Consider the following 22,168-nt stretch of genomic DNA (forward strand, 5'->3'; position numbering starts at 1 on the left):
CGAGGGGGGGGGGGGCAAAGCACGTTTATATGCTTTGGTCCTGTCCAAAGCTGGAGGATTATTGGAAGGAGGTTTTTAGGGTAATCTCTAAAGTGGTGCACATGAAACTGGACCCGGGCCCTCGGGAGGCCATATTTGGGGTGTTGGACCAGCCGGGGTTGGAAACGGGTGCGGAGGCAGATGTTGTAGCCTTCGCCTCATTGATCGTCCAAAGGCGGATCCTGTTGGGATGGAGATAAACCTCTCCACCCTGTGCCCTGGCGTGGCTGGGGGACCTGCTGGAATTCTTGACTCTTGAGAAGGTTAAGTTTGAACTGAAGGGAAGGGTGGAGGGGTTCTACATTTCATGGGCATTATTCATTTTGCACTTTCAAGAATTGGATTACATCGAACATTAGAGGGGAGGGGTTGGGGGGGGGGAGGGGGGACTGTATGTGTTAATATTGACTATGGGTGATTCCTGATTCCTTTTTATTATATGTTTATGTTAACATGCGGGCAGTTATTTGGGAGTTTGGTGGGAGGATGGGATTCCTGTTGTTGATATGGGGATTGACATTGTATTCGTTACTGCTTATTGTTTTGTTGGGGGTGTAAATTTGGGAGAACATGTGAAAAAGGAATTAAAATATTTTTTTAAAAAGAGAATGGTTCCAGGGTTGAGGAGCTTCACGTTTGAAGATAGATTGGAGAAGTTCAATTCATGTGGTGGGTTCTGCATCTTTAGAACCGTTGGTTACCATGGGCGAAATTCTCCAACCCCACGCAGGGTCGGAGAATCGGCCGGCGGCGGCGATATTGCCGCTCCCGCCATGTTAAAGATTCACCCACCCGCCATAAAACGGCGTTCTTCAAATCCTGCCGGCCGCCTCGGAGAACGGCTGCCGCCGGCGGGATGCCATTGTTTTTTTAAGCTTTTTTATTCACCGGCCCGGATGGGCCGGAGTCCCCCCGACGCGGCCACGGGTCACGCCGGCGAAAATCAAAGTAGGTTTATAAATGCGTCAACCATTGATGATGGTTGACGCCGTTCAGTTACCTACATCGAGTGCGGGGGGAGGGGGTTAGGGGGGGTATGGGGAGGGAGGGGTGGGGGGGTGGGGGTAGGGGTAGGGGTGTAGAGGTAGGGGGTAGGGGTGGGGGTAGGGTGCAGCAGCATGCAGGGGGGGGGGGCGACGGTGCGTTGGCCCCGGGCATCCATTGGATGGGGGCATCAGCAGATCTTCCTCAAGGCTCCCCTTCCTCCCAGCTGCCTTGTCTTTGTTTGAGAGAGATAGAGAGAGAGAGGGAGATTGTGGGGACAGACAGAGAGAGAGACAGAGAGAGAGGGAGTCCCGTCCGTCCTCTGGCTGAGAGCAGGGCTTTGGTGAGTATATTGCAATCTGCCTAAACCCAGGAACATTGCCTGGTTAGAATGCAGCGGGAAATGCTGGGATCCCGGGGTGGGAGATGTGTCTGGATTTGTCTATTTCTGCTTCAGCCTCTGTGATTTCAGGTCAGTTTCACAACAACAGGAAAAGATGTGCAGAGAGAGAGGAGGGAAAAACTTTTGGCAAAGTTTCTGGGTTCTGCCTTTATAATTCACAGCGCAGAAAGGGTTCTGGGCTGTAAATTATAAAGGCACCTTTTCTAATCCTGGAGAGAAACAACCTTTTGAAGAGTCTGAGGAAATAAGCAGGAATTTGGATTAATTCTGCCTCCCCACCCCCTGGGCCTCTTGCAGATTGCAATATACTCACCAAAGCCCTTCTCCTCAGTCCCCCTTTCTCATCTCTCACATTCTCTTCATCCTGCCCTTTGTTCCAGAGCTATTTGATCCCCTATGCACTGGCACAGATTTACAGTGGCGGTTTAGGTTCTGTGTTTACCCCAGGTGTGGGGGCGGGGAAAAAAAGGTAGGGTTTTGGCATTCCTCAGGGGCATGCAAGAGAACGTGAGAGAGAGAGAGGAGAAGGGGGGAGGGAGGAGAAAGGGGGAAGGGAGGAGAAAGCGACCCAGGGGGTGGGGACGCAGAATTAATCCAAAATTCCTGCTTATTTCCTCAGACTCTTCAAAAGGTTGTTTCTCTCCAGGATTAGAAAAGGTGCCTTTATAATTTACAGCCCAGAACCCTTTCTGCGCTGTGAATTATAAAGGCAGAACCCAGAAACTTTGCTAAAAGTTTTTCCCTCACTCTCCGCGCGTCTTTCCTGTTGTTGTGAAACTGACCTGAAATCACAGAGGCTGAAGCAGAAATAGACAAATCCAGACACATCTCCCACCCCGGGATCCCAGCATTTCCCGCTGCATTCTAACCAGGCAATGTTCCTGGGTTTAGCAGATTGCAATATACTCACCAAAGCCCTGCTCTCAGCCAGAGGACGGACGGGACTCCCTCTCTCTGTCTCTCTCTCTCTGTCTGTCCCCACAATCTCCCTCTCTCTGTCTCTCTCTCTCTGTCTGTCCCCACAATCTCCCTCTCTCTCTCTATCTCTCTCAAACAAAGGCAAGGCAACTGGGAGGAAGGGGAGCCTTGAGGAAGATCTGCTGATGCCCCCATCCAATGGATGCCCGGGGCCAACGCACCGTCGCCCCCCTCCCCCCTCTGCACGCCGCTGCACCCTACCCCCACCCCTACCCCCCCCCCCACCCCTACCCCCCTCCCCCCCCACTCCTACCCCCCTCTCCCCCCCCCCCCCCCACCCCCACCCCTACCCCCCTCCAACGCCGGGCGGCGTTGATGATGTCGCCCGACGCGCCACTTCCGCAGCGGATGAAACTGACGCGTACGGCGTCACTCCGCTGCTGGCCCTTTCGAGACGGGAGATTTAGGGCTTATAAGCGGGCCCCGACGCTGGAGTCACCAGCGCCGTTTTTGCCCGCCGGTCAAGGGCGTCACGAAGGTCTTCGGTGAATTTTGCCCCATGTGTCTGAAGCTAACCTTTGTGCAGTCTGCGAATAAGGGTAATGGTGACGGTTTGGCAAGTGGGTGTTGTGTTTAAATGCTCAAATGCTAATTATTAAAATTACTATCTTTCCAGGGAGATTTTGGGACTCAAAAGGAAGCAGCATGGGCCATCAGTAACCTGACAATCAGTGGAAGAAAGGAACAGGTAACTGCACCTCTTAGCAACACAGAATCTTTACTGTACAGAGACGGGTCTGCACTGCCTCTCTGAAAGCATTCCACCTGGTCACATTTCCCTGCTTTATCTCTGGAACCTTCACATTCACAGCAATGCCTCTATCAAACCTGCCTCTCTCTCAACAGGTTTGATCCCGACTTCCACCCACCCTCTGGTGGAAACATTTTTCCTCACGTCACTCTTGCTCCTTTTGCCAATTATTTTGAATCTATGCCCTTTCGTTCTTGATGCTTTTGTTGTGATCCCAGTTGCGAGACGAGGCAGATCCCAGGGTGGAACCGGACTTGACAGATCCTAACTTTTATTTTTATATAGGAACATGGAGGAAAGTTACTGAACAGTCAGCTGATGAATTATTAACAAAAGATTAAAACATTTCTTACACAAGAAAAGATGAACTATAATACACCAGTCCTTCACCCACAACTATACCTTTACACATATGTACGGATTCATAAGGATAACACAAGTTACAAAATCTGGCTTATGTTCTAATGTTCACAGTAAGTACACCATAAGTTAATAGACAAACTGTGGTCAGACACCCCACTCGCTGAAACTAAGTGACAGATGCACCTGAACAACTTCTGTGGATTTCTCATCAATTTCCCCAGATGCTTGTCACACTGTGAGCCTACTGATCTCACTGGAACTCTTGCTTTTCACACATTGATTTTCAATCTCTGCTCTCGAAGAACAAGCCTTGGAATCTTCTCCCAAACAAAGCTTTCTCACGGATCTCTTCACCAAGGATCCACCTCCAGGGTTTTAACCTCTCCTTCCAGTGTTCTGCCCTGGGCGACAGTACAAGGTACAGTGACTGGGGGGAGCTCAGTGAACAGGCCCAGTAATACTAAAAGGAATAAAACGGGAAGTAAAAACGTAAATGGTAAGTGATGCGGCAGGTTGTTACATGAAGATATGGGTTCAAAGACAAGGAAAATTAGGAGAAAAATTAAGAGGAAATATAACTTAGGAGAGGTTACTGATCGAGATATATCCCTTCTGGCCCAGGGGACTTGTCGACCTTCAGGTTTTTCAAAATTGCTAATATATCCTTCCTCAGAACATCTACCTCCTCCAGCCTACCCGCCAGTATCACACTCTCATCCTCAAAAACATGGCCCCTCTCCTTGGTGAACACTGACGAAAAGTATTCATTCAACGCCTCTCCTATTTCTTCTGTCTCCATGCACAAGTTCCCACTACTCACCCTGGTCATTCTTTTATTTTTCACATAAGAGTAAAAAGCCTTGGGGTTTTCCTTGATCCGACCCGCCAAGGACTTCTCATGCCTCCCCCTAGCTCTCCTAAGCCCTTTTTTTTAGCTTATTCCTTGCTACCTTGTAACTCTCAAGCGACCCAATTGAACCATGTTTTCTCATCCTTACATACTCTTCCTTTTTCCTCTTGGCAAGACATTTAACTTCTTTTGTGAACCATGGTTCCCTCACACGGCCATTTCCTCCCTGCCTGACAGAGTCATACCTATCAAGGACACGCAGTATTTGTCCCTTGAGCAAGCTCCACTTTTCATTTGTGCCTTTCCCTGACAGTTTCTGTTCCCATCTTATGCTCCCTAATTCTTGCCTAAGCACATCATAATTACCCCTCCCCCCAATTATAAACCTTGCCCTGCCGTATGGCCCTGTCTCCATTGCAATAGTGAAAGACACCGAATTGCGGTCACTATCTCCAAAGTGTTCTACCACAAACAAATCTAACACTTGGCCCGGTTCGTTACCCAGTACCAAATCCAATGTGGCCCGACCTCTTGTCGGCCTATCCACATATTGTGTCAGGAAACCTTCCTGCATACACTGTACAAAAACTGCACCATCCAAACTGTTCGACCTACAGACGTTCCAATCAATATTTGGAAAGTTAAAGTCACCCATGACAACTACCCTGAGACCTCCACACCTATCCATAATCTGTTTTGCAATTTCTTCCTCCGCATCTCTATTACTATTTGGGGGCCTATAGAAAACTAACAATGTGACCGCTCCTTTCCTATTTCTAACTTCGGCCCATATTACCTCAGTAGGCAGATCCCCTTCAAACTGCCTTTCTGCAGCCGTTAAACTATCCTTGATTAGTAATGCTACTCCTCCACCTCTTTTACCACCTTCCCTACTCTTATTGAAACATCTATACCCCGGAACGTCCAACAACCATTCCTGTCCCTGTTCTAACCATGTCTCCGTAATGGCCACAACTACGTAGTCCCAGGTACCAATCCACGCTCCAAGTTCACCTACCTTATTCCAGACGCTCCTTGCATTGAAGTAGACACACTTCAACCCACCTTCCTGTCTGCCGGTACAGTCCTGCGACCTTGATACCCTCCTCAGTACCTCACTACTCCCAACACTGGCTTCTGGACTACAGCTCGTTTTCCCAGCCCCCTGACAAATTAGTTTAAACCCCCCCGAAGAGCCGTAGCAAATGTCTCTCCCAGGTCGTATTAGCGAGAGTCAGCACAGTTTTGTGAACGGGAGGTCGTGTCTCACTAACTTGATAGAGTTTTTCGAGGAGGTCACAAAGATGATTGATGCAGGTAGGGCAGTGGATGTTGTCTATGTGGACTTCAGTAAGACCTTTGACAAGGTCCCTCATGGCAGACTGCTACATAAGAACATAAGAACTAGGAGCAGGAGTAGGCCATCTGGCCCCTCGAGCCTGCTCCGCCATTCAATGAGATCATGGCTGATCTTTTGTGGACTCAGCTCCACTTTCCGGCCCGAACACCATAACCCTTAATCCCTTTATTCTTCAAAAAACTATCTATCTTTACCTTAAAAACATGTAATGAAGGAGCCTCAACTGCTTCACTGGGCAAGGAATTCCATAGATTCACAACCCTTTGGGTGAAGAAGTTCCTCCTAAACTCAGTCCTAAATCTAATTTCCCTTATTTTGAGGCTATGCCCCCTAGTTCTGCTGTCACCCACCAGTGGAAACAACCTGCCCGCATCTATCCTATCTATTCCCTTCATAATTTTAAATGTTTCTATAAGATCCTCCCTCATCCTTCTAAATTCCAACGAGTACAGTCCCAGTCTACTCAACCTCTCCTCATAATCCAACCCCTTCAGCTCTGGGATTAACCTAGTGAATCTCCTCTGCACACCCTCCAGCGCCAGTACGTCCTTTCTCAAGTAAGGAGACCAAAACTGAACACAATACTCCAGGTGTGGCCGCACTAACACCTTATACAATTGCAACATAACCTCCCTAGTTTTAAACTCCATCCCTCTAGCAATGAAGGACAAAATTCCATTTGCCTTCTTAATCACCTGTTGCACTTGTAAACCAACCTTCTGTGACTCATGCACTAGCATACCCAAGTCTCTCTGAACAGCGGCATGCTTTAATATTTTATCGTTTAAATAATAATCCCGTACAAAAGGTGAAGTCACATGGGATCAGGAGTGAGCTGGCAAGATGGATACAGAACTGGCTAGGTCATAGAAGGCAGAGAGTAGCAATGGAAGGATGCTTTTCTGATTGGAGGGCTATGACTAGTGGTGTTCCGCAGGGATCAGTGCTGGGACCTTTGCTGTTCGTAGTATATATAAATGATTTGGAGGAAAATGTAACTGGTCTGATTAGTAAGTTTGCAGACGACACAAAGGTTGGTGGAATTGTGGATAGCGATGAGGACTGTCAGAGGAGACTGCAGGATTTAGATAGTTTGGAGACTTGGGCGGAGAGATGGCAGATGGAGTTTAATCCGGACAAATGTGAGGTAATGCCTTTTGGAAGGTCTAATGCAGGTAGGGAATAAACAGTGAATGGTAGAACCCTCAAGAGTATTGACAGTCAGAGAGATCTCAGTATACAGGTCCACAGGTCACTGAAAGGGGCAACACAGGTGGAGAATGTAGTCAAGAAGGCATACGGCATGCTTGCCTTCATTGGCTGGGGCATTGAGTATAAAAATTGGCAAGTCATGTTGCAGCTGTATAGAACCTTAGTTCGGCCACACTTGGAGTATGGTGTTCAATTCTGGTCGCCACACAAGCAGAAGGATATGGAAGCTTTAGAGAGGGTGCAGAAGAGATTTACCAGGATGTTGCCTGGTATGGAGGGCATTAGCTATGAGGTGCGGTTGCATAAACTCGGTTTGTTCTCACTGGAACGATGGAGGTTGAGGGGCGACCTGATAGAGGTCTACAAAATTATGAAGGGCATAGGCAGAGTGGATCGTCAGAGGCTTTTTCCCAGGGTAGAGGGGCCAATTACTAGGGGGCATAGGTTTAAGGTTCAAGTGGCAAGGTTTAGAGGAGATGTACGAGGCAAGTTTTTTACACAGAGGGTAGTGGGTGCCTGGAACTCGCTGCCGGAGGAGGTGGTGGAAGCAGGGACGATAGTGACATTTAAGGGGCTTCTTGACAATGACATGAGTAGGATGGGAATAGAGGGATACGGACTCAGGAAGTGCAGAAGATTTTAGTTTAGATGGGCAGCATGGTCAGCACAGGCTTGGAGGGCGGAAGGGCCTGTTCCTGTGCTGTACTTTTCTTTTACAAACAATTTTATTGAGGTATTTTAGGCATATAGAAAATGACATTGTACAGTACAAACAGAAAAGAAGTCAAAACACAAATTCCACATTAAACACAATGCAAACCACGACTCTGTTCACGCACGGACCTGCATCAATATTCCCCGACTCTACTCTACCCTAGCCCCCCCCCCCCCCCCCCCCCCCGGACCTGCCTCAATATTCCCCGACTCTACTCTACCCTAGCCCCCCCCCCCGGACCTGCCTCAATATTCCCCGACTCTACTCTACCCTAGCCCCCCCCCCCCGCTGACGCTTACCCCTCTGCGAAGAAGTCAATAAATGGCTGCCACCTTCAGGCGAACCCTAGTTGCGAACCTCTCAAGGCGAACTTGACTTTCTCTCGGCCAAGAAAGCTCGCCATGTCCGATAGCCATACCACAGCCCTCGGGGGCTTTGAGCCCCTCCTTGCTAACAGTATTCGTCGCCGGGCTACCAGGGAAGCAAAGGCCAGAACGTCGGCCTCTCTCTCTTCCTGGACTCCCGGGTCCTCCGAAACCCCAAAGACTGCCACCTCCGGGCTCATTACCTCCCCAGTTTTCAACACCCGGGACATGATATCTGCGAATCCCTGCCAATGCCCCCTGAGTTTAGGGCACGACCAGAACATGTGTACATGGTTAGCCGGCCCTCAGGCGCATCTAGCACACTTGTCCTCCAGTCCAAAGAATCTGCTCATCCGGGCCACCGTTGGTGCACAACCTTAAACTGGATCAGGCTGAGCCTGGCACATGTTGCGGTCGTGTTTACTCTGCTCAGGGCTTCTGCCCAAATACCGTCCTCCAGCTCCCCCCCGAGCTCCTCCTCCCATTTAAGCTTCAGGTCCTCGGTCTGCGTATCCTCAGCTTTCATTAGCTCCTTGTAGACGTCCGAGACTCAACCCTCTCCCACCTCTCCCCTAGAAACTACCCTGCCCTGCCTCCCCTTCGGCGGGAGACGTGGGTAGGACGGCACCAGTCTGCGTACAAAATCCCTCACCTGTAAGTATCTAAAGTTGTTCCCTCTCGCCAGCCCGAACCTCCCCTCCAGCACCCTCATGCTCGGAAAGCTTCCTTCCAGGAACAGATCCCCCATCCTCACAATCCCTGCCCTCCTCCACAGTCGATACCCCCCGTCCATGTTCCCCGGGGCAAATCGGTGGTTGCCGCAGATTGGGGTCCACACCGATGCTCTTACCCTCCCCTACATGCCTCCTCCACTGGCCCCAGGTCCGAAGAGCCGCCACCACGATCGGGCTGGTGGAGTACCGCGCCGGCGGAAGCGGCAGAGGCGCTGTGACCAGGGCTGCTAGGCTAGTGCCCCTGCACGAAGCAGCCTCCATCCGCTCCCAAACCGACCCCGCACCCACCATCCATTTCCTTATCATCGCTATGTTGGCCGCCCAGTAATAGTTGCAGAAGTTTGGCAACGCCAGCCCTCCTTCTCCTCTGCTCCTTTCAAGCATCACCCTCTTCACCCGCGGGGACTTCCCTGCCCATACAAATCCCAGAATAATTCTATTCAGCCTCTTAAAGAAGGACAAAGATGGGGAGACAGTGAAAAACAAACAAGAACCGCGGGAGAATCGTCATCTTAACAGTCTGCACCCTCCCCGCCATTGACAGCGGGAGCGCATCCCACCTCCGGACCTCCTCCCTCACTCGTTCCACCAGTCGGGACAGGTTGAGCTTATGCAACCTGCCCCAGTCCCGTGCCACCTGAATCCTAAATATCGGAACCTCTCCCCCACTAGCCTGAACGGCAACCCCTTCAGCCTACTCTCCTGCCCCCTCGCCTGAATTACAAACAACTCGCTCTTAGCCATGTTCAGTTTGTATCCGGAGAACCGGCCAAATTCCCTCAGGGTTGCCATAATACCGTCCATCCCCACCATTGGGTCCGGTACATATAACAGCAGATCATCCACGTGGAACGAGACTCTATGTTCCACTCCCCCCCCCCCCCCCCCCCCCCCCCCCGGACCAGCACATTCCAGTCCCTAGAAGCTCTCAGTGCAATTGCCAGCGGATCTATGGTCAGCGCAAACACAGTGGGGAGAGAGGGCAGCCCTGTCTTGTCCCACGGTGCAGTCTAAAGTAGTCCGATGTTGTCCTGTTCGTCCTTACACTCGCCTCCGGGGCCTGATACAATAGCCTAACCCAGTTGATGGAAACCCCCCCCCCCCGAACCGTCCTAGTACCTCCCACAGATAATCCCATTTGACCCGGTTAAAAGCCTTTTCAGCATCCATGGCTACCACTATCTCTACCTCCCTACTCTCCGGGGGCATCATAATCACGTTGAGCAGCCTTCTTACATTGGCCACCAGCTGCCTCCCCTTTACAAACCCCGTTTGGTCCTCCACAATTACATCCGGTACACAGTCCTCAATTCTGGTTGCCAAAATCTTGGCCAGTAACTTGGCGTCTATGTTAATCAAAGAGATCGGCCTGTATGACCCAAAGGCCTCCGGGTCCTTATCCCGTTTCAGAATGAGCGAGATGGTGGCCTTCCCACATCGTCGGGGGTAAACTCCCTCTGTCTCTTGCCTCGTTAAAGACCCTGACCAGCATCGGCCCCACTATCCTGGCAAATCTTTTGTAAAACCCCACCAAATACCCATCCGGCCCCGGGGCTTTACCCGACTGCATGACCTTCAGGCCCCCCAATACCTCTTCGATCCTGACCAGGGCCCCCAGTCCACCCACCAACCCCCCTCCCCACTCTTGGGAAGGTCAGTCCGTCCAGGAATCGCCTCATCCCCCCCGGTCCCCCGGGTGGTTCCGTGTACAGCTTCCTATAAAAGTCCCTAAAGACCTTGTTCAGCCCTGCTGGATCACCCACTCGGTTACCTTCCCCATCCACTCCCGATTTCCCTAGTCGCTTCCCTCTTCCTCAGTTGCTGCGCAAACATTCTACTGGCCTTCTCCCCATGCTCATAAATCGCACCTTTTGCCTTTCTAAGCTGCTCTACAGCCTTGCCTGTAGTCAGCACCCAGAACTCGGCCTGCAGCCTCTGTCGTTTCCTGAGTAACTCTGGCCTCGGGGATTCCGCGTAACTCCGTCCGTCCGTAGAATTTCCTTAATCAGTTGGTCCGTCTCTGCCCTATCTGTCTTGTCCCTGTACGCCCGGATTGAAATCAGCTCCCCTCTCATCACTGCCTTCAGTGCCTCCCAGAGCACCGCTGCTGAGACTTCTCCAGTATCGTTCACCTGCAGGTAATTCTGCATGCATTTCCTCAGCCTCTCACACACCGCCTCGTCCGCGAGTAATCCAACTTCCAGCCTCCACGGTGGGTGCTGAAAGCTGTCCTTACAAAACTGCAGGTCTACCCAGTGCGGAGCATGGTCCGATATGGCAATTGCCGAATATTCTGTCCCCACCATCCCGGCCAGCAGGTCCCTACTCACCACAAAGTAGTCAATTTGGGATACATCTTGTGGACTTGGGAGTAATACGAGAACTCCCTCACCGGCTAAATCTCCACGGATCTGCTCCCCCCATTTGCTCCATGAACCCTCTCGGTTCCTTTGCCATCGCTGGCAATCTGCCCGTTCTTGAGCATGACCGGTCAAGGCTCGGGTCCAGGACTGTATTAAAGTCCCCGCCCATGATCAACTTACGCGAGTCCAAGTCGAGGATCTTCCCCAGCATCCTCCTAATAAAATCCACATCGTCCCAATTAGGGGCATACACACTGACCAGGACTACTCTTACCCCTTCGAGCTTACCCCTCACCATAACGAACCTGCCACCCCCAACCACAACTGTGCCCCCCGCCTCAAATTGTACCCTTTTATTAATCAGGATCGCATCCCCCCCTCGTCTTAGAATCAAGCCCCGAATGAAAGACCGGACTGACCCAGCCCTTCATTAACCTAACCCAGTCTGCCACTTTCAGGTGCGTCTCCTACAACAAGACCATGTCCGCCTTCAGAACCCACAGATGCGCAAACACACGCGCCCTCTTCACTGGCCCATTTAACCCACTAACATTCTAGGTGATCAGCCTGGTTGGTGGGCCCTTTGCCCCCTCCCCTCTTTGCCGATCAGCCATCCCCTTTCCTTGGCCAGCCCCCCAGCCATGTGTTGCGCTTCCTCTGACCCGCCTCCTGGCCGGCTCCACCCATGACCTCCTCACTGTTACCATGCCCAGTTCCCATCCCCGTCAGCAGAACAACTCCCCCCCCCCCCCCCCCCCTCTCCCCCCCTAGCAACACCATCCTATCACCTAACCCCTGCTCTAATCTAATGATATGGACACCCCCCCACCTCGGCTCCCGTTGACTAGCTGCACTCAGCTAGCCTGGAGCTCCCAGCCTCGGCGCCAGCCCGTCTCCCACCCATTGTTCCCAGTCACCCCTCCCCCCGACCCCTCCACACCACTTCCCCAGATCATCCCTACTTAAGCAAACACTCTATACAAGTCATAAACAACCCCCACAATAGCACAATTCAAGTTAAACAAGAAAAAAGAGATAAGAAATAACAGGTACTCTTCAGTCCTTCCCATACTGACACAGAAAAAGATTGCACAAAGTTCCCCTGAAGCATCCATTTTAACCCAACCCTTTTAACTGTTTTCTTTATTAATTCCCCCCCAGCCAAACTCCAATTAAGCAAAGAGCCCAAACAGGAAACATTCAGGTAAACCACGCAAAGAGCACGCAAAAAACAACCACAAAAGAAAGATACATCCCAAAACGGGAGAGACACCACATATACTTAAAAGCTCTAACATGAGTCCAAATGCCCTCAGTTCAGGGCCAGCCCTGGCTTCTTAATGAAGTCCATCACCTCTTCGAGCTCCTCGAAATAGTGATGCTGACCCTTATACGTAACCCACAGTCGTGCCGGAAAAAGCAGCCCGAATTTCACCTTGTTTTTATACAGTATCTCCTTCACCTTCCTGTAGCCTCCCCTCCTCCTGGCCACCTCCGCGCTCAAATCTTGGTACACACGCAGGGTGGTATTGTCCAAAATACAGCTTTGATGCTCTTTGCCCATTGCAGCACCCGTTCCTGTCCAGGTACCTGTGAAAGCGTACCACCATCGCTCGTGGGGGACCCCCTTGTCACGGCTGCCTCACCTGCACTTTGTGTGCCCTGTCCACCACCGGCGGGCGAGGGAACACCTCGTTCCCCAGCAACTTCTGAAACATACCCTCTACATATGCAGCAGCGTTCTAGCCCTGGGGTGGGCAAACTTTTCCGTGCAAGGGCCACATTCAGAAATTCACAATTTTAAAGGGCCGCATAGTATATTAATTAATAGTCCCGGTTGTAACCAATTAGCGTGCGGCATATACCTCAGCGCTTCCCCCGGCGGCATCCTGCCTTTAGCCCTCTTTTTCTCTACTTTTCAAAAATGGCGCTTCACCCGGTTATGATTCTGGGCGCCTCATATAGAACATAGAACAGTACAGCACAGAACAGGCCCTTCGGCCCTCGATCACCCTACTCAAGTCAACGTATCCACCCTATACCCGTAACCCAACAGCCCCCCCTATTAACCTTATAAAAAAAATATAAAAAAATTTTTAAAAATTAAAAAAAAAAAAATTTTTTTTTTATGACTTGATCTCGGTGGGCCGCATAAAAACCTTTAGCGGGCCGTAGTTTGCCCACCCCTGGTCTAGCCCCTCTGTCCCCTCCGGGAGGCCCACGATTCTCACGTTCTGCCGGCGAGATCTGTTGTCCAGGTCCTCCAGCCTTTCCAGAAGCACTTTTTGTTGGTCCCTCAGCCTCCGAATCTCCACATCCGCCACCGTTTGAAAGTCATCCTGCTCCTCCACTGACTTCTCCAACTGCTGGAGCTGCTCAGCCTGATCATCCAGCCTTTTTCCCATCCGATCAATCAACTTCTGAAGTGGCTCCAAGTTGGCATGCTTCAAAGCCAAACATCCCTCCTGCATAGTCTGCAGCAGCTGCTGCATTGTGGGCTGGACTGTCGGCTCCTTGCTCTGAACACCAGCCATACTGGTCCCTCTCACAGCCTCCACTGTGCCCTTACTCGACCACTTCTTCTGCTGTTTACGGTCCCTCCGGCTTCTTACGTCCATACAATTCTGTATGGGTCCTGTGCCTGAGTACTATTGCTTTCCAGTTCCGCGCTCAAAAGCGCAAAAAAGTCTGGGGAAAAGGTCCTAAAGTCCGACTGAAACAGGAGCCACCAAATGTGCGGCCTACTCCCTCATAGCTGCCACTGGAAGTCCCTGTGCTGTACTTTTCTTTGTTCTTTGTTCAATGCACGTCCCATTTTTTAAAAAAAATTAATTTTGATTTTCATTCTCTGTTATTTCTATTTGTATTGTTCTTATTTACAGTCTGATTGAATCCCACATTTAGTGACAAACAAATGGAGGTTTCTGACACACGACCTCAGCCCTTAATCACGGGGTCAAGTCATTGTATGATGTGACCACCCCGAGGCCTCGCTCCTTTCCCTGATCCAGAGCAGAAACTGAGCAGCTTCTCATCCACCGATTTTGATCCTAAGTCCTAAAGAAACGATAAAAGTTTTCAGTGAATTTATTCCCAGTGAAAGTGTAGTTATGAGACTTGGTGCCAATGCACGTCTCATACCATCAAAGTTAGCTTTGTTTATGTTCAGGAACCTAGTCTCAGACTTAACTGTGTCACTCTCCATCTTAATGAAGAATTCTACCATATTATGGTCACTCTTCCCTGAAAGATCTCGCACCACAACATTGCTAATTAATCCTCTCTCATTGCACAATACCCAATATTGGATGGCCTGCTCTCTGGTTGGTTCCTTGACATATTGGTCAAGAAAACCATCCCTTACATGTATTATTAAACGAGAAAGAGTGCAGAAAAGATTTACTGGGATGCTACTGGGACTTGATGGTTGGAGTTATAAAGGGAGGCTGGATAGTCTGGAATTTTTTTCTTGGAGTGTTGGAGGCTTCGGGGTGATCTTTTAGAGGTCTATAAAATAATGGGGAGCATTGATAAGGTAGATAGTCAACATCTTTTCCCAAAGGTAGAGGAGTCTAGAACTAGAGGGCACAGGTTTAAGGTGAGAGGGGAGCGATACAAAAGGGTCCAGAGGGGCAATTGTACCACACACAGTGTGGTTACTGCCTGGAACAAGCTACCAGAGGCAGTTGTAGAGGCGCTGCCAGGGGAGGTGATGGGAGCAGGTACAATAGCGGCATTTAAGGGACATCTAGACAAATATATGAATAAGGTGGGAATGGAAGGATACGGACTCCGTAAGTGCGGACGGTTTTAGTTTGGGCAGGTCCCATAGTCGGCGCAGGCTTTGAGGGCCGAAGGGCCTGTTCCTGTGCTGTATTGTTCTTTGTTCTTAGTAGAGGCGGGTACAATTTTGTCTTTTGAAAAGCATTTGGATAGTTATATGGGAAAGATGGGTATAGAGGGATATGGGCCAAATGTGGGTAATTGGAACTAGCTTAGTGGTTAAAAACTGGGCAGCATGGATAAGTTGGGCCAAAGGGCCTGTTTCCATGCTGTAAACATCTATGACTCTATTCCAGGAAATCCTCCTTCATCGCATTGCTACCAGTTTGATTAGCCCAATCAATATGCAGATTGAGGTCACCCATAATAGCTGCTGTATCCTTACAGCACGCGTCTCTAATTTCCTGTTTGATGCCATCCCCAACCTCACAACTACTGTTTGGTGGTCTGTACACAACTCCCACTAATGTTTTTGCCCTTTGGTGTTCCGCAGCTCCACCAATACAGATTCCACATCGTCCAGGCTAATGTCCTTCCTTACTATTGTGTTAATCTCCTCTTTAAGCAGCTACGCTACCCCACCTTCCTTTCCTTTCCTTCTATCTTTCCTGAATATTGAATATGCCTGGATGTTGAGTTCCCATGCTTGGTCACCCTGGAATCAGGTCTGCGTGATCTCAATTATATCATATCCGTTAATGATTGTCAGCGCAGTTAATTATTGGAAATGCTCCTCGCATTGAGACACAGAAAATTCAGGCTTGTTTTGTTGACATGTATTGCCCTTGTAGAATTCTGATGCAATGTGGCCCTTTTTGATTTTAGTCTTTGGTTTCTCTGCCTTCCACTTTTCCCTTTACTGCGTTTTGTTTTTGCCCCCACTTCCCTCCGACTTCCTGCATTGGTTACCATCCCCCTGCCACATTAGTTTAAACCCTCCCCAACAGCACCGGCAAACACTCCCCCTTGGACATTGGTACCAGTCCTACCAGGTGCTGACCGGCTGGTTTGTACTGGTCCCACCTCCCCCAGAACCGGTTTCAATATCCTAGGAATTTGAATCCCTCCCTCTTGCCCCATCCCTCAAGCTACGTATTCATAGCTCAGACCCTCCATCCGAGGCAACATCCTGATAAATCTCCTCTGCACCCTCTGCAGTGTAATCACATCCTTCCTATAATGTAGTGATCAGAATTGCACAGTACTCCAGCTGTGGCCTAACCAGCGTTTTATACAGTTCCAGCACAACCACCCGGCTCTTGTATTTTATGCCTCAGTTAATAAAGGCAAGCATCCCATATGACCTCCTAACAATCTTCTGTACCTTCCCTGCCACTTCTGGGATCTGTGGGTATGCACTTCCCAGAGTCCTACCATCCATAATATAATCCTTTGCCTTGTTAGCTTTCCCCAAGTGCATTAACACACAGTTGAATTCCATTTTCCACTGCTCTGTCCACCTGACCAGTAAAGTAAAATCCTCCTGCTGTCTACACTATCCTCCTCAGTAATTTCCACACCAATTTTTGTGTCATCCACAATTGTCTCGATTGCGCCCCTTACATTTAGGCCCAAATCATTAACATTAAACAGCACCTGGGCCTGGGTACTGTCGTCTTCCTTTGTAAACACTGATGCAAAGTACTCATTTCATACCTCCGCTACTTCCCTGCCTCCGCATACAAGTATTTTTTTTAAAATCCCTAATCGGTCATACTTATTAATCATCCTTTTATCGTTTGCATGCTTATAGAAAATCTTCGGAATCCGTTTTATGTCAGTGTTTCTTCATGCTTTCTCCTTGTTTTTCTTATTAGTTTTTCACTTCCCCTCTGGTCACAGAATCACAGAACTGTTATCCTGCAGAAGGAGACCATTCAGCCCACTGTGTCAGCACCAGCTCTCCAAACAAGCATCATGACGGAGTACCATTCCCCTGCCTTTTCCTCGTACCCCCCTGCACAATCATCCAATGCCCTCTCGAACTCCTCAATTGAACCTGCCTTCACCAAACTTCCAGGCCGTGCATTCCAGACCTTACCCACTCGCTGCGTGAAAAGGTTTTTCTCACATCACGTTTGCTTCTTTTGCAAATCGCCAAATCTGATCCCTCCCGTTCTTGATACTTTTACGAGGGGGAACAGTTTCTCCCCGTCTATTCTGTCCAGCCCCCTCGTGGATTTTGAACATCTCTATAAAATCTCCTCTTAACCTTCTCCCACAGAAGAACAGTCCCAACCTCTGCAATCTATCCTCATAACTGAAGTTTCTCATCCCTGCAACCATTACTATAAACCTCTCCTGCTTTCTCTCCAATGTGTTCAATCCTTCCTATAGTGTGATTCCCAGAACTGTACACAATACTCCAACTGAAGTGTAACTAGTGTGTACTATAAGTTCAGTGTGACCTCCTTGATCTTGTACTCTATGTACCTATTAATAAATCCCAGAATACTATCAGCTTTATTATCTGCTTTCTCCACCTGTCCTACCACCTTCAATAATCTATGCACATGTGCAGCAAAGTCCCTCTGCTCTGTCACCCCCTTCAGAGTATTACTCCTTATTTTATATTGTGTCTCCAATTTCTGCCGACTAAAATGCATCACCTCACAATTCTCTGCATTGAACTTCATCTGCCCCTTGTCTGCCCAATTCACTAACTTGTCTATGTCCTTTTGAAGTTCTACTCTTCCCTCTTCACAGTTTACAATACTTCCGAGTTTTGTGTCATTTGCAAACTTTGAAATTGTCCCCTACATCAGGAAAAGCAAGAATCCCAATTCCAACTCCTGGGGAACTCCACTGCAAACCTTCCTCCAACCCGAAAAATATCCATTGACCATTACTCTCTGCATCGTATTGTTCTGCCAATTTTCTACACAAATTGTCACCGCCCCTTTTATTCATGAACTATAACTTTTCCTACAAATCTCTTGTGTGGCACTCTGTCCGAAGCTTTCTGAAAGTCCATGTTCACCACATCAACAGCAATGCCCTCAACGGCTCTTTCTGTTACCTCATAAAACTTGAGCAAGATGATTTCCCCTTTAGAAATCTATGCTGGCTCTTCCTAATCAACCCACATGTTTCCATATGACTACTAATTGTATCCTTAATGATTGTTTCTAAAAGCTCGCCCACCACTGATGTTAAACTGACTGCTCTGTAATTGCTGGGGTTATGGTTACAAACTTTTTTGAACAAGGTTATTCTATATTCAACCTGATTCCTGGTTGTGTTTGCTACCCGACTTGTCAAATGCACACTTCTTCCGTATCTTCACCTTTATCTCTCTTGTCATCCAAGGCACTCTGTATTTATTTGTCCTATCTTTCCTCTTCAAGGGACTACCATTTGACATTGCCCACAATACTTTTTACTTGAAGTCCTCGTCTTTGCATTATCTGCGTTTATCCATTCATTTACGGGATGTGGGTGTCGCGGCTAGACCAGCATTTATTATCCATCCCTAGTTGCCCTTCAGAAGATGGTGGTGTGCTGCCTTCTTTAACCACTGCAGTCCCTGAGGTGTAGGTACATCCACTGTGCGGTTAGGGAGGGAGTTGCAGTATGTTTCCCCAGCAACAGTAAAGGAACAGCGATATATTTCCAAGTCGGGTGATGAATGACTTAGAGAGGGGAACTGCCAGGTGGTGGTGTTCCCAGGTATCTACTGCTCTTGTCCTTCCAAGACAAAGACAAAGAAAATTACAGCACAGGAACAGGCCCTTCGGCCCTCCCAGTCTGCGCCGATCCAGATCCTTTATCTAAACCTGTCGCCTATTTTCCAAGGATCTACTTCCCTCTGTTCCTTGCCCGTTCATATATCTGTCTAGATGCATCTTAAATGATGCTATCATGCCCGCCCCTACCACCTCCGCTGTTCCAAAGCGTTCCAGGCGCCCATCACCCTCTGCGTAAAAAACTTTCCATGCACATCTCCCTTAAACTTTCCCCCTCTCCTTGTAATTGACATCTTTCTTCATAGCCAGAACCCTCCAAACCAGGCAATATCCTGGTGAACAACCTCTGCACCCTCTCTAAAGCATCCACATCCTTCTGGTAATGTGGCGACCAGAACTGCACGCAGGATTCAAAATGTGACCTAACCAAAGTCCGATACAACTGTAACATGACCTGCTGACTCTTGTACTCAATACCCCGTCCGATGAAGGCAAGCAAGACCACTCTATCAACCTGCGTTGCCACCTTCAGAGTACAATGTACCTGAACTCCCAGATATCTCTGTACATCAATTTTCCCCAGGACTCTTCCATTTGCCAAATAGTCCGCTCTTGAACTGGATCTTCCAAAATGCATCACCTCGCATTTGCCTGGATTGAACTCCATCTGCCATTTTTCTGCCCAACACTCCAATCTATCTATATTTTGCTGTATTCTCTGACAGTCCCCCTCGCTATCTGCAACTCCACGAATCTTAGTACCATCTGCAAACTTGCTAATCAGACCACCAGGGGCTGGTTTAGCTCACAAGGCTAAATCGCTGGCTTATCAAGCAGGCCAGCAGCACGGTTCGATTCCCGTACCAGCCTCCCCGGACAGGCGCCGGAATGTGGCGACTAGGGGCTTTTCACAGTAACTTCATTGAAGCCTACTCGTGACAATAAGCGATTTTCATTTCATTTCATTTCACCTGTACCTTCGTCCAGATCACTTATGTATATCACGAACAACAGTGGTCCGAGCACAGATCCCTGTGGAACACCACTAGTCACCTTTCTCCATTTTGAGACTCTCCCTTCCACCACTACTCTGTCTCCTGTTGCCCAGCCAGTTCTTTATCCATCTAGCTAGTACACCCTGAACCCCATACGACTTCACTTTTTCCATCAACCTGCCATGGGAAACTTAATCAAACGCCTTACTGAAGTCCATGTATATGACATCTACAGCCCTTCCCTCATCAATTAACTTTGTCACTTCCTCAAAGAATTCTATTAGGTTTGTAAGACATGACCTTCCCTGCACAAAACCATGCTGCCTATCACTGGTAAGTCTATTTTCTCCAAAATGTGAATAGACCCTATCCCTCAGTATCTTCTCCAACAGTTTGCCTACCACTGACGTCAAGCTCACAGATCTATAATTCCTTGGATTATCCCTGCTACCCTTCTTAAACAAAGGGACAACATTAGCAATTCTCCAGTCCTCCGGGACCTCACCCGTGCTCAAGGATGCTGCAAAGATATCTGTTAAGGCCCCAGCTATTTCGTCCCTCGCTTCCCTCAGAAACCTGGGATAGATCCCATCCGGACCTGGGGACTTGTCCACCTTAATGCCTTTTAGAATACCCAAAACGTCCCCCTTCCTTATGCTGACTTGACCTAGAGTATTTAAACATCCATCCCTAACCTCAACATCCGTCATGTCCCTCTCCTTGGTGAATACCGATGAAAGTACTCATTAAGAATCTCACCCATTTCCTCTGACTCCACTCATAAATCCCCTCTTTTGTCTTTGAGTGGGCCAATCCTTTCTCTAGTTACCCTCTTGCTCCTTATATATGAATAAAAGGCTTTGGGATTTTCCTTAACCCTGTTAGCCAAAGATATTTCATGACCCCTTTTAGCCCTCTGTATTGCGCGTTTGAGATTTGTCCTACTTTCCCGATATTCCTCCAAAGCTTCATCAGTTTTATGTCGCCTTGATCTTATGTATGCTTCCTTTTTCATCTTAGCTAGTCTCACAATTCCACCCGTCATCCATGGTTCCCTAATCTTGCCATTTCTATCCCTCATTTTCACAGGGACATGTCTGTCCTGCACTCTAATCAACCTTTCTTTAAAAGACTCCCACATTTCAAATGTGGATTTACCCTTAAACAGCTGCTCCCAATCCACATTCCCTAGCTCCTGCCGAATTTTGTCATAGATAGATAGAGAAATACAGCACAGAACAGGCCCTTCGGCCCACGATGTTGCGCCGAACTTTTGTCCTAGGTTAATCATAGAATTTTGGACAATTTGTCATGGCCAATCCACCCAACCTGCACATCTTTGGACTGTGGGAGGAAACCGGAGTACCCGGAGGAAACCCACGCAGTCACGGGGAGGATGTGCAGACTCCACACAGACAGTGACCCAAGTCGAAATCGAACTTGGGACCCTGGAGCTGTGAAGCAATTGTGCTATCCACAATGCTACCGTGCTGCCCTTAAGAAGTTAACCTACACTCCCTTATTCTACCCTAATCCAAGTACCTATCCAATAGCCGTTTGAAGGTCCATAAATTTTCCGACTCAACTACTACCACAGGCAGTGCATTCCATGCCCCCACTACTCTCTGGGTAAAGAACCTACCTCTGACATCCCCTCTATATCTTCCACCATTTATCTTAAATTTATGTCCCCTTGTAATGGTGTGTTCCACCCGGGGAAAAAGTCTCTGACTATCTACTCTATCTATTCCCCTGATCATCTTATAAACCTCTATCAAGTCACCCCTCATCCTTCTCCGTTCCAATGAGAAAAGGCCCAGCACCCTCAATCTTTCCTCGTATGACCTACTCTCCATTCCAGGCAACATCCTGGTAAATCTCCTCTGCACCTTTTCCAAAGCTTCCACATCCTTCCTAAAATGAGGTGACCAGAACTGCACACAGTACTCCAAATGTGGCCTGACCAAGGTTTTGTACAGCTGCATCATCACCTCACGGCTCTTAAATTCAATCCCTCTGCTAATGAACGCTAGCACACCATAGGCCTTCTTCACAGCTCTATCCACTTGAGTGGCAACTTTCAAAGAACAATGAACATAGACCCCAAGATCTCTCTGCTCCTCCACATTGCCAAGAACCCTACCATTAACCCTGTATTCCGCATTCAGATTTGTCCTTCCAAAATGGACAACCTCACACTTGTCAGGGTTAAACTCCATCTGCCACTTCTCAGCCCAGCTCTGCATTCTATCTATGTCTCTTTGAAGCCGACAACAGCCCTCCTCACTATCCACAACTCCACCAATCTTCGTATCATCTGCAAATTTACTGACCCACCCTTCAACTCCCTCATCCAAGTCGTTAATGAAAATCACAAACAGCAGAGGACCCAGAACTGATCCCTGCGGTACGCCACTGATAACTGGGCTCCAGGCTGAATATTTGCCATCCACCACAACTCTCTGTCTTCTATCGGTTAGCCAGTTTGTTATCCAACTGGCCAAATTTCCCACTATCCCATGCCTCCTTACTTTCTGCATAAGCCTACCATGGGGAACCTTATCAAATGCCTTACTAAAATCCATGT

At 48.8% G+C, this 22,168-nt stretch overlaps 1 protein-coding gene across 3 annotated transcripts in view; it reads left to right on the top strand.

The window, feature by feature from the left end:
* The window catches only part of LOC119952010 (importin subunit alpha-4-like), a 128,312-nt gene that overhangs the window by 28,551 nt on the left and 77,593 nt on the right, over positions 1-22,168 (top strand). For all 3 annotated transcript variants that reach the window (XM_038775471.1, XM_038775469.1, XM_038775468.1), the window contains exon 6: positions 3,021-3,092. In XM_038775471.1, coding sequence (XP_038631399.1) covers positions 3,021-3,092 — 72 coding nt within the window. The remainder of the gene's footprint in view (positions 1-3,020; positions 3,093-22,168) is intronic.

Source organism: Scyliorhinus canicula, chromosome 17, assembly GCF_902713615.1.
Source record: "Scyliorhinus canicula chromosome 17, sScyCan1.1, whole genome shotgun sequence".
NCBI lineage: Eukaryota > Metazoa > Chordata > Chondrichthyes > Carcharhiniformes > Scyliorhinidae > Scyliorhinus > Scyliorhinus canicula.